This window comes from Cetorhinus maximus, chromosome 19 (assembly GCF_964194155.1).
Source record: "Cetorhinus maximus chromosome 19, sCetMax3.hap1.1, whole genome shotgun sequence".
NCBI classification, from domain to species: domain Eukaryota; kingdom Metazoa; phylum Chordata; class Chondrichthyes; order Lamniformes; family Cetorhinidae; genus Cetorhinus; species Cetorhinus maximus.
Genome location: NC_135897.1, coordinates 82,349,129 through 82,362,291, shown reverse-complemented (window position 1 = coordinate 82,362,291; position 13,163 = coordinate 82,349,129). Strand labels below are relative to the sequence as shown.

Sequence of the window (13,163 nt, the reverse complement as noted above, 5' to 3'; positions counted from 1 at the left end):
TTCAAAGCCTGGATTTGCTCTTCCGTATTGCGTCTCTCAACCTTCATGTTGCGCAGACTGGACTGAAGTTCAAGAAGTTCATCAGTTTTGGTTGTTAATACTGCTTTCATGCAACTGTTCTGATACACCAGCAATTCATTCTCCCATTTCAGGCATTTTGCAGGATGCTAATTAGAAACCTCTGATGCTTGAAGTTCATCAAGCTTGAACTGAGGATCTATCTTTGTTGAATGTGCTTCAACGAGTTCGTCATTTGAGCATTTCAAGTCCTCAAAGGTTCTACTTCCTTTGAGTGACATTCCAGTGTTCTCATTTTCCCATAACAAACTTCATCTTTCAAAGATGAAAGTTGGTTCTCGACGCTGATCAGTTGTTCTTTAGCAGAGCATAGTTCCTCTGTGCTATCCTTCAAGCTCACATTCTGTAACTGCACTGCACTTCTGCCAGTTGTTTCTGAGATTCTTCACGCTCTTTTGTGAGAAGTCCTATTTGCTCTTGCCATTCTAGGTTCTTCATTTTCATCTCTTCACATATATCTTTGCAATGTAATGTTTTCCCAAGTTTTCTTCCAAAACGTCCAACTATTTTCTCCAGCTCTGTAGTCACTTTCTTGTACCCCATGGCTTCCTCCTGGAATTTAAAACATTCCTAAGTCTTCTCTGCCAACTAGTTCTTCCTTCCTTTCAAGGCCACAACTTCTTGGATTGTATTTTCTGCCTGTTATTGTACCTGGCTGTACCTCTGGTTGAGTTTTCCCAACTCGTGTTTTGATTTGCCAACAATGGATTTTGGAGTTGTTATTTCTTCCTGGCACCTTTGTGATGCCTCAGAAATTTGTTTGTTCAGATCTCAAACAGTTTGGCTCATTGAAGACTTTAGTTTATCGTGCGTTTTCAAGGGTGTATATTCAACTTGAATTTTGTGTTTCAAATCTTCCAATTCAGCTTTGAGGCAACCATTTTCCAACCTTATTTCATTTTCCTTTTGCTGGGTTTGTGTATTTGGGACTTCATCAGATAGCTTTGCTCTATTCGCAGTCAGCTCCTCGCTCCACACTGCCACTTGCTGTTGCAGTTCAGGCAATATGTCGGGCTTCCCAAAAAGATATATTTTCGGGAGTTCTGGAAAGTTCTTTGCCTCTATGGCGCCCTCATGTGGTTTGTTTTAGGTAATGTCTTTTTTCCTTTCGTAGCTTTGTGGGGGGTTTTCTATCCCCCTTTTTAAGCTCTGCGATCAAAAACTTTTGAAGATTAAAATATTCACCAAAGGCTTTTAATATTTCAAAATCTGGTTGAGGATTCACCAATGCCTTGCATTAGGATTACTTCTTCCACAAAAACACTAAACAAGTATAACTTGTACTTTTTCTGATTTCTGACTTAATCCTGATGTAATCTAAAAATGCCCTTCTCCAAGATGCCCAATTTTGGGTCTGGTTTGGCCCTTGCTTTAGCCTAAATGGGTCTGGTAGGTTTAATTTACTATCCAATGGCCATTTTTCATAACAGGCGAGTACCTCTTCATTTTTTTTTCTTCCAAGATGGCGCCACCTTCTCTCTTTTTCTCCTTGTTCTTCCTGTGCTGGTCATGTTTCAGTGGGCTGCCATTGCGCTGACAGGGCCATTCTTATTCTCTCTATGTAGGAATAGCATTTAAAACAAGAAGCCTGGGCCATCTAGTGGATTTTTTTTTAAATCGGAGAAAATATACTGGAAGGGAATTTTTAAGCTCCGCCTTCAGTTTTAAGACGTTTTTTTTTTCCAATTCGGTCGCGCTCGGTCACCGTGTTGTTATGGTGCTGATGGTGGACCTGTAGCTGCAGCTTTCCTGAATCTCGAGATGGTGCTGCTGCTCGCTTGGAGGCAAAGGGATTTCCCCGCGTCGGCTGGTTATAGCGGGCTCTGCTGCAATGGCGATCGTGCTCAGCTTGAAACATAAATTCCCACGGCGACGGCTGCCCGGGACAGCTGCCCGCAGAGCTCTCTTCCTCTCTCTTTGTCGAATCCTGGCTTTTGCTCGCTTTTAAAAAGCTGGGTTTAAAATGTCGCAATTCCCCCGGAGCGTTCAGCTAATTGTTTAGATTTTTTTTTCGGAGCGAGCTCAGGTGCCGCGTGTTAAAGGGACCAACAACAGCGATCGGGTTTTTAGCAACGGGTTCTTTCAAACCGCAATTCTGGCTCTGAAGTTCTCTCAGGACTGGCAATAGTCTGGAATTTTAAAAGATTTAGCTCACCCTTGCTAGGCCTGCTGACGCAGTGCTCTGGGATTTGAAGCTGGACTTCAAAAGGAGATTCAGTGGCGTCTTCTGCTGCAATAAGGAATTTCAAATCTCTGCCTTCAGCTTCCAAGCCTTTCGTTGAAGCTTTTTCCTGTCGATTTTTCCTCTGCGCCCCTGCTTCTGGGGTTTCTTTTCAGGTCAGAATGGATTATTAAACCTTTTCTCAGTCTTCCAGTGTTTTAGATTTTCTCTGCATTTTCTGTGAGGTTTTGAGTTTTTCCACAAGCTGCCACCATGTTATAGGGTGTCAGTTACAGTTTGGTAGGTCTGAAGAAGTCTTTGTAGTCATACATAGGTTCACTATACACCTTCATTGACTTTTAGAACTATTTACACATATACAGTAAAGGATACAAGCTTGATGCTACACACGGCTCTGTCCAACAGTAGACTGACACAGGTTGTGGGTCATGTGCTCTCTTACCTCACTCTGTGGGCAGTACTGTACTTAGGCCCACATTAACCCTGTATGTCCAGACCCTTATAACATACTGTACAGCTGTATGTGCCAATATGCTCAAAATGCATCCAACTAACCCCATCACTATAACCACCAGACCTGTTAGTTGGCGTTATTTCACTTCAGCATTATATAATGTAAAATGGTCTTTATGAACATGAGTGTTTGAAAGGACGACTCAAAAAGACCAAGGTCGTCATTTTTGGAGTGAAGTTTCACAGACCAGCAGCACGAATCAGGGATTCTGAAAGGCTTCTCCAGGCTTTTCTGACCAAACACTGACCAAGTTTCTGAGCTACCTTTCACTGGCTTTTGTGAAATCATTGCACGGATGGGTTTTAATTTTTGAACTTCTGTCCGATAAGCTCACAGTATAATATTAAATGATCTATTTGTCACTGTGCAAAATTATCATTGCAAAATTATACACAAGAGATGTGGAATAGGTCTACTGTAGAAGTGTACTTGTTTTGTTCACATGCTACAGCCCATATAATCACTTAACACTTTATCACACAACTTAGTGGAAAAGAGTGCCTCGCGTAAGCGTGACCGATAGTCTTATTTTTAATTAATTTTATTTTCCCAGCTATAAATGGGAAGCTCTTTGGAAACTTGCAGGGACTGGATATGCAGGTCGGTGAGAAGGTATTTTGGTATCTCACTGGAATGGGCAATGAAGTAGACTTGCACTCAGTTCATTTCCATGGACACAGCTTTGATTATAAGGTAAAGTGCATTTTATGGTTTCATTGGGTCTAACTTGGAAAATTTGGTTTCATCCAGCCATTAGCTGGGCCTAGCTGAAAAAAAAACAAGCATTCACTCCAGCAAGGTATGCATGGCATGTAAAAGAAAGGGCAGACCTAAATTTATACAACACTTCACATCTCTGAGGAGTTTTTTGAACCACTCCATATGCAATGCATTATTTAGATATAATGCAAAATGGTATCAAATTCTAGAAATTAACAGTGAGAGGCCAGGGAAAACCATCCTCTTGTCTGCCCCTCGCTAGGTCAGAACTCCCAGATCCCTCTTCACCAGCTCTCATGTTAATATGACTGAGGTCTGCAATTTGTATTGGGAATTTTAAAACAACATATTAGTACAAAATGTAAATTGGCGTACAGCATCTTATTGATTATGCTACTGGACTAGTAAATCAGAGGCCTGAATTAATAACCCAGAGGCGCGAGTTCAAATCCCATCATGGCAATTTGTGAATTTGAATTCAGTTAATTCAATAAATCTGGAATAAAAAGCCAGCATGTGACAAAGAAGACCACAAAATGATCATTTGTCACAAAAACCCATCTGGTTCATAAATGTTCTCCAGGGAAGAAAACTTGCTGATCTGGCCCAATATCCGACTCCAAACTCACAGCAATATGGTTGACTTTTAACTGCCCTCTGAAAATGGCCTAGCAAACCATTGAGTTGTTTCATACTGCTCCAAAAGATGTTGCTGCAGCAGTTCAATAATGTGGCTCACCATGATGTTTTAAAGGGCAATTAGGGATGGGTAATAAATGCTGTCCTTGCCAGTGACATCCCCATCTTGTAAACTAATAAATAAAAATAATCCTAAATATAGGTGCGTTTCCACGCAATCTTCCTCCTTCTGGTGCCCCTCTGGCGTGAGATCAGTGCTGATTGTACTGTTTCTTCTCTGTTCCTCCAACTCACTCTGATTACCATGCCGCATTACTTTTTAAACTCTTCCATTCCAATCTTGGACAAAACTGACGAGAGAAATTCAAATGCTGGATCAAAACTACAAACGCCCTTAAGCTCTAGTAAGTTTAACCACATGGAGTAGTTGAGGCAATAGCATGGATGAATGCATTTAAAGGGGAACTAGCTGAGTACATAGTGGAAAAAAGGAATAGAAGAATATGCTGATAGGGTAAGATGGAGTAAGGTAGGAAGAGGCTTGTGTGGAGCATAAACACTGGCATAGACCTGTTGGGCTGAATGACCTGTTTCTGTGCTATAAATACTATATAATTCTATGCATGCCAAAACTGGGAATTAGGAATTAATTAAGTTTTTAGCAATTAGATCCAACTTACTCTGCCTTCCCTTTGGAAGACTAGGTGTTCAGTTGACACTTCCCATTACCAGTATGGCTGAGGTCACTCACCATGTGGACGATCTCAGGCTTGAAACTGCACCTTAACCATGTGGTTATGTAGCATCTTGGCTAGGATACCAAGATAAGGGGCATTGTCTACGTTCAAGCCTCTTGACGAGCTGAACTACACAGGCCTTGGAATTGGAATGAGTTTTGCATTTCAACACAGATGAGTCTCATTTCAATAATCCCTTGAAGTTACTGTGTCAAAGTGTTGAAAGGCATGCCTGGATATATGTTTGTTGTTGTTTCTATATAGGCGAATGGACAGTACCGTGGAGATGTGTACGATCTCTTCCCAGGAACTTTCCAGACTGTGGAAATGACTCCGCTGCATCCTGGTACCTGGCTTCTTCACTGCCATGTAACAGATCACATCTATGGTGGGATGGAGACAACCTACACAGTCCATGAGAAACCAGGTAACACGCAAACATGGCTGCAAGGCCACAGTCTGAAACATCAGAGTGATTTTGGTGACATTGTGAATGCAATCAAAGAAATCGAGCATTGGCCCTTTGAGATTTATAGCATGCATGTTTGCAATACATAGTTAAGGGACATCATGGGATAACTATAACAGCGAAGTATTTACTAAGGTGCTGCAATCCAAACTGATGTTTCTGAGTTGCTTTATAAAGGTATCCCCTATTCACAGAGAGTCTCTGGAGATCTGTATTCATCCGTTCTGTGGGAAAAGAAGCAGTTTAATGATATATGGTGAAAAGGTCACGGTACAACACGCTTGCTCAGAATTATTGGCACCGTATAGTAGTCTAGGTGCCGTTGGTACCATATCAACCAGCACGCACTGAGCTATCAGATTCCTCATTATTTAAGTCCGAGTCATATTCTGTAACAAAAATGAAATTCTCTCCTCTCCTTTCCTTCCCATCTTAGACAGTGTAGGGTCGCCAAGAGAGTGCATAGAGAAGGCAATATATTTCCCACAATGTAATCTTCCACATAATATTCATGAACTACATAAATTGAGTGTGGTAGTGTTGTAGTTAAGGTAATACAGAGGCCTGGATTAAAAATCCAGAGGATACAAATTCAAATTTCACCATGGTAAGTTGAGAATTCAAGATCAAATTAAAAAAAAAAACCGGAAATGACAGTACCGGTAATAGTGGACAAGTGACCACGAAGCTGTTGGATTGTTTCGCTAATGTTCTCTAGGAAAGAAAACCTCCTGTCCTTACCTGTTCTGGCCTCCACGTGACCCCAGTCCCACACCAGCGTTCTTGACTGTCTTCTGAAGTAGCCTACCAAGCCATTCGGTTGTATCGAACCACTGCCGTCTCTGTTGACAAAGAGTTCACCAGGATTTTCTCAGGGCAACTAGGCATGGGCAATAAATGCCAGGCTTGCCAGCTATAGCAACATGCAGAAAAAAAAAGGACTGTACTTGGCATTAATATTTGTTTTCAACACCAAACCCTGTGATCAGTGACAAGCATGGGAAGACTTGACAGTTTTCAAAAGAATGAACAATAATTGGGGTAAAATAAACAATAGAGATGGATTGTAATCTAAGTAAATGCAAGCAATACACATTAGAAAGGGAAATATGAAATGTAAACACAAAGGGTGACCATTAGTCAAAACAAAAATTGTCAGGCATGACTACTGATCATTTGATGAAAATACCCAGTCGGCTAAGGTGTTATTAAAAAGATTTGGCAAATACAAGATTACTTCTCAATGGTATCTGGCTAGAACTCAAACCAAGTGATTCCAACAGTGTACAGTTAAATCGTGATATCACATCTGGAATATTGGGTCCAGTTTTAGGCACTTCACCTTCAAAAAGAGATTCACGCACTGGAGAAATGTCCAGGCTCATCAAGATGGTTCTGGGATGTGGGACTCAAAGTTGTGAAAAGAAGTTTGCTGAATAAACAGTATTTTGCCATCATTAAACAGCGAGAGGACATGTGCAAGATTTAAAAGTGTTATGAGATTTAGTTAATGCAGAACCACAGGAACAGACAATTAATAAGCTTTATGTAGGATTTAAGATTTTCTTACTGACAGAATAATGGATCTATACATAAGACACCCAGGTAAAGTGCTGAGTTGATTATCTATTTTTAAACAAAAATTGAATGAACCTCTGATTAAAAATGGGATGTAAGGCTAAAAGGATAAGTATCGATAGCAATGATTAAATTAACGTAATGATTATTGAGCTGCTGGCATCACGAAGTGGTTACAGATCAAAAAATACAAACTTAATGGCTTAACAAAAGAGCTGTACCAGGCTTTTGCATTGTTTAGAGTGGGAAAGGGAGACATTTTTGAAAGCTAATCTTTCAGGAAATTAAATGGTTTGTGTTGAAAAACCTTTCCCATACTTAGGTAGCCAGGGAGTAGTAGTGGGGATATTCATGTTTTCATTGAGTTTTAAAGCTATGTGTTTACAGCTTGTCTGCTTCTGTCATTCTCCAGACATCAGTTTATTGCATGTGCAGAAGCAATATTTAAAAAGCCAGAGCCACTTGAGCTGGATGCTGAATTTACAGTTCACCTACCTTTAATCCTCTGTAGGCATTTACAAGCGACCATGATTACTTAGGTTTACATAGGAAGAATTTGAGCAGTAACCTTAAAGTGACAGCACCTGTAAATCAAACCACGCTGCAGGCCTTAGCCTATCAATGAGCAACTCTGCGGGAGGTGTATTAATCATTGTATGTGAGCATACTCTCTTTTAAGCAGTGATTTTTCATTAAGGCTGAGCGGGAGCTTTCTCTCAAGCTTATTTTCTCTCTTTCCCCCTCCTCCCCCATCCAGAAAAAACCGGTGTTTTTGGACATATCAAAAAGTTTTTTGGTCGAGGTTCTGGCTAATTACAACCAACCGAAGAAAGATTATATAAACGTCTTTTGACCTGTCACTCAAATACTTCCTGCTTAAGATGTCTTCAATTGGAGCGGAGAATCTTGTGAAGATGTGCTTAATTGTAATAATAAAGATGGTATGTGGTCTGACATGGCCCTTTTCTCTACAGTAACTAATAAAAAAGCTCAAAGGCTCGTTTGTAATAATGTTTTCCGATCAATGCCAAGAAGAAAAACCAAATGTGGAACGGCTTGGCACATTTACTGCCCAGCCTCTCAGATGAAGAATGAGCAGCTGTGAGAGGTACCAAAAGCAGTTATTGCCAACTATGGAACTATACCATAGCACATCGCTGCATTCAACTAGGGAGGCTGTGGGAAGGAAGGAGGGAAGATAATCCAATGGAGAACAGAGCGAGAATGATTTGTAGACCACCATTATGCAGAGAGGGGTAACAGGGAATACAGCACACAGCTCATCAGGTAACTTTAGTGTGTTAGTATGAGAGTGCAGACTGTACAGCTTAGATTCTGGTGTTACCAGTTACTGTACTCTAATAACTGCCATTTGTCATTTCACTTGTATGGATCAACTTGTGTTTTGTCGTCGAATTATACAGATAGACCACTCTTGTTCAGATGGCCATTAGCTCCCATGATAGTCCGACAAAAAAAAAATACACAATTTCTTTTCAAATCTCCTCTACAGTACTTTAGTAAATGGAGCAAGTCAGCAACAAATCATATCTTTACACAGCCAGCCGTTAACAAGAGGGAAAGAAAGAACAAACTTGCATGTATACAGTGACTTTCACGCCTCAAGACATCCGAAGCTGCTTTCAGCTAATGAAGTGCTTTTTGAAACAGTCACTGTTGTAGGAAGAGTATGAATGGTGGACTTTGTACAAGGCCTGCTACAGTGCTAATAACTGCAGCTCAAAGAAACAGAGATCTTAAGAAAGGGATAGAGGAAACATTACAAATAACATTTTAAAGTGGCAGGCTCCACTAAGCAGCAGGAGGGCACCACCTTCTTGCTCAACAATTGCACATAGCAAACTGTCCGCCAAAGCACTGGGGGGTGTTTTGTGCATGTGGGTAAAGTTGGGGAGGTTGTGGTAAAATGTTGCAGTGCTTCTACACTGGGGAAGAGGATAAGTCAGCTGGCTGCTGTGGAGCAGCTCCTAGGTAAAGAAGAATATTGAGCGTGGACTGCTACTTCTCACCATTCTCCCTGGGAACTAGCCAGGGAGAAAAGTAGTAGTCCAGAAGGGAACTTGTGCTAGCCACACAGAAATATCCCACCAGCTAAGAATTTATGAAATAGTTGGATTAATGACACCAGCCTCTTCTAATTCTATTTTAGGAGTTTCCTGAAGAAAGTTGATCTCACAAGTAATACTTCAACATACAAGAAGAACTTAAAACATAAAAAATAGGAACAAGAGTTCCCTCGAGCCTGCTCCGCCATTCAGTAAGATCATGGCTGATCTTCTTGTTTTTCAATTTCCACATTCGTTTTTGAACACATTTTCATTGTGTTTCAATGCCATCAAAGATAACCTTTGATTCATTTGCCTAACAAGAATCTATCTACCTCGGCCTTAAAAAATATTCAGTGACCCCACTTCCACCACCTTCTGAGGCAGAGAATTCCAAAGTCGCACAACTCTCTGAGAGAAAAAATTCTCCTCATCTCTGTCCTAAAAGGGCGACCCCTAATTTTAAAACAGTGTCCCCTAGTTCTGGACTCATCCACTAGAGGAAACATCCTTTCAACGTCTACCTTATCACAGCCGTTCAGGATCTTGTATACTTCAATCAAATCACCCCTCACTCTTCTAAACTCCAGTGGAAACAAGCCCAGTCTGTCCAATCTTTCCTTATAAGACAACCCACTCATTCCAGGTATCAATCTAGTAAACCTCCACTGCACCAATTCATTCACATCCTTCCTTAAATAAAGAGACCAAAATAAGGAGACCGAAACTGCACACAGTATTCGAGGTACGGTTTCGCCAGTGCCCTGTATAACAGAAGCATAACACCCTTACTTTTATGTTCAATCCCTCTTGCAATAAAGGATGGTATTCCATTAGCCTTCTTAATTACTTGCTGTACCTGCATACTAACTTTTTGAGACTTGTACTAGAACACCTAGATCCCTCTGTACCTCAGAATTATGCAGCTGTTCTCCATTTAAGTAATACTTTCCTTTTTTCTGTTCCTTTGAACAACTTCACATTTTTCCACATTAAACTACATTTGCCAGATCGTTGCCCATGCAGTCAACCTACCTACATCCATCTGCAACCTCATGTTCTCTTCACAACATACTTTCCTACCTATCTTTGTGTCATCTGCAAATTTAGTTACCATGTCTTCACTTCCCTCATCTAAGTCATTGATGTAAATCGTAAAAAGTTGAAGCCCCAGTACAGACCCCTGTGGAACTCCACTGGTCACATCCTGCCAATCCGAAAAAGACCCATTTATGCATACTCTGATCTTGCCAGCCAGTCTTCTATCCATGCTGATATGTTACCCCCGACACCATGCACTTTTATCTTCCGTAATAACCTTTGATGTGGCACCTTATCAAATGCCTTCTGGAAATCCAAATACACTACGTCTACAGGCTCTCTATCCACTGCGCGTGTTACTCCTTCAAAAAAAACTCCAATAAATTGGTCAAATGTGATTTTCCTTTCACAAAACCATGCTGACTCTTTCCGATTGCCTCGAGCTCTTCTAAGTGCCCAGCTATAACTCCTTAATGATCGATTATAACAACTTCCCCATGACAGATGTCAAGCTAACTAGCCTATAGTTTCCTGTTTTCTGCCTCCCTCCCTTCTGGAATAGAGGGATTATATTTGCCACTTTCCAGTCTGATGGAACTTTTCCAGAATCTAGGGAATTTTGGAAAATTAACACCAGCGCATCGACTACCTCATTAGCCACCTCTTTAAAGACCCTAGGATGTAGTCCATCGGGACCTGGAGACTTGCCAGCTGCAGCTCCATCAGTTTGCTCAGTACCGTTTCCCTAGTGATTGCAATTTTATCAAGTTCCTCACTTCCTTTCGCCTTCTGATTTGCAGCTATTACTGGAATGTTTTTTCCTATCCTCTATAGTGGACACAGAAGCAAAATATTTGTTCATTTCTTCCACCATTTCCTTATTGTCCACTATCAACTCCCCACTGTCACTCTCTAGAGGACCAACACTCACTCTACTTTTTTTCATTTTTAAATATCTGCAGAAATCTTGCTATCTGTTTTTACATTTCTAGCTAGCTTCCTCTCAGACTCTTAATTTCTTTCTCCTGTTTAACCTTTTATCCATTCTCTGCCGTTCTTTATATTCTGCCCAATCATCTGTCCTGCTACTCGTCATTGTGGAGTTGTATGTTTTTTCCATAAGTTTGATGCTTTCCTTAACATCTTTCGTTAACCACGGATGGTGGGTCCTCCCCCTAGAATTTTTCTTTATAATAGGAATGTACTTTGAATACTCTGAAATATCCCCTTAAATGTTTGCCACTGCTTCTCTATTGATCTATCATTTAGCTTAGTTCCCCAGTTCACTTCAGCTAGCTCAGCTTTCATCCTCATATAGTTGCCCTTATTTAAGTTTAAGATACTAGTCTGAGACCCTCTCTTCTCCCTTTCAAGCTGGATGTAAAATTCAATCATATTGTGATTGCTGCTACCTAGAGGCACCTTTACTCTGAGGTCATTAATTAATCCTGTCACATTACACAATATCAAATCTAATATAACCTGCTCTCTGGTTGGTTCTGGAACATGTTGCTCTGGGAAACTCACTCAAAAGCATTCTAAGAACTCTTCATCCAGACTACTACTGCCATCTGATTTTTCCAATTTATGTGTAGATTAAAATCACCAATGATTACTGCCTTCCCTTTATCATAAGCACACAATATTTTCTCTTGAATACTTTGCCCTACACTGTGGCTACTGTTATGAGGCCTGTAGACCACTCCAACGAATGACTTTTTCCCCTACTATTCCTCATCTCGACCCAAACCGATTCTACATCCTGATCTCCCGAACCAAGGTCATCTCTAATTATTGCACCAATGCCCTCTTTGATTAATAGTGCTACCCCTCCACCTTTACCTAGCTTCCTATTCTTCTTGAATGTCATGGACTCTTCAATATTAAGGACCCAATCTTTACCGTCCTGCAGCCACATCTCTGTAATTGCTATCAGATTATATTTATTTACTTCAATGTGGGCCATCAATTCATTTACTTTGTTATGAATGCTGTGTGCATTCAGATAGAGAGCTTTCAGTTTCGTCTTTTCGTTTCCTTTGTAACATCTAGTCTTGACTGTTGATGTATTCTTAGGTTTTTTTCTCTCTGTCCCTTCCTGCAATTCTCTGACACTCATTTCTCATATTACTATTTTGCTCTCCTGTCTTGACTCTACACCTTGAATTGCTACCTCTACCCAATCTTGATTCCTCACCCCTTGTTTAGTTTAAAGCCCTCTCTACTTCCCTAGTTACGCGATTTGCGAGGACACTCACCCCAGCACGGTTCAGGTGTAGACCATCCCAATGGTACAGCCCCCACTTTCCCCAGTACTGATGCCAATGCCCCACAAACTGGAACCCACTTCTCCCATACCAGTCTTTGAGCCATGTATTTGTCTCTCTAATCTTATTTGCCTTATGCCAATTTGCATGTGCTCAGGTAATAATCCAGAGATTAATGAGGTTCTGCTTCTTAATTTGGCACCTAGCTCCTCATACTGACCTTGCAGAACCTTTTTCCTAGTTATACCAATGTCATTGGCACCTGCATGGACCACAACAACTGGATCCCCCCTGCAAGTTCCTCTCCAGCCCTGAGCAGATGTGCCAAACCTTGGCACCGGGCAGACAACACAGCAGTCTGGACTCTCACTCTTTGCTGCAGAGAACAGTGTCAATCCCCCCTCACTATACTATCCCCTACTACCGCTACATTCCTTTATGCTCCCCCGCTTGAATGGCTTCATGTACCACAGTGCCATGGCCAGTCAGCTTATCCAGCTTGCAGACCTTGCTTTCATCCACACAGATTGTGAGCACCTCAAACCTGTTTGACAATTGCAAAGCCTGAGGCTCGTCCCCTACTGTCTGCTCAGTCCCATTACCTGCCTCACCGACAATCACATCCTCCTGCCCTTCACTGCTGACCAAAGCAGATGTCCCTCTTCAGGCGTGACTGTCTTCTGGAACAAAGTATCTAGGTATTTCTCCCCCTCCCTTACGTTGTGCAGTGTCTGCATTTCGGCTTCCAGGTCAATAGCCCTGATCCAGAATTCCTCTAGCTGCTTACACTTCCTGCAGACGTGTTTGTCATGGATCGTCTTGGCATCCAAAAGCTCCCACATCCCACAGCTGCAACATAACACCTGTCCCAC

General features: G+C 41.3%; 1 protein-coding gene across 1 annotated transcript in view; it reads left to right on the top strand.

Moving 5' to 3' along the window:
- cp (ceruloplasmin) overlaps nucleotides 1-7,916 on the top strand; it is a 53,613-nt gene extending 45,697 nt beyond the window's left edge. The window contains exons 17-19 of the mRNA XM_078564250.1: nucleotides 3,328-3,467; nucleotides 5,135-5,297; nucleotides 7,675-7,916. Coding sequence (XP_078420376.1) covers nucleotides 3,328-3,467; nucleotides 5,135-5,297; nucleotides 7,675-7,730 — 359 coding nt within the window. The 3' untranslated portion in view covers nucleotides 7,731-7,916. The remainder of the gene's footprint in view (nucleotides 1-3,327; nucleotides 3,468-5,134; nucleotides 5,298-7,674) is intronic.
- The last annotated feature ends 5,247 nt before the right edge of the window (nucleotides 7,917-13,163 follow it).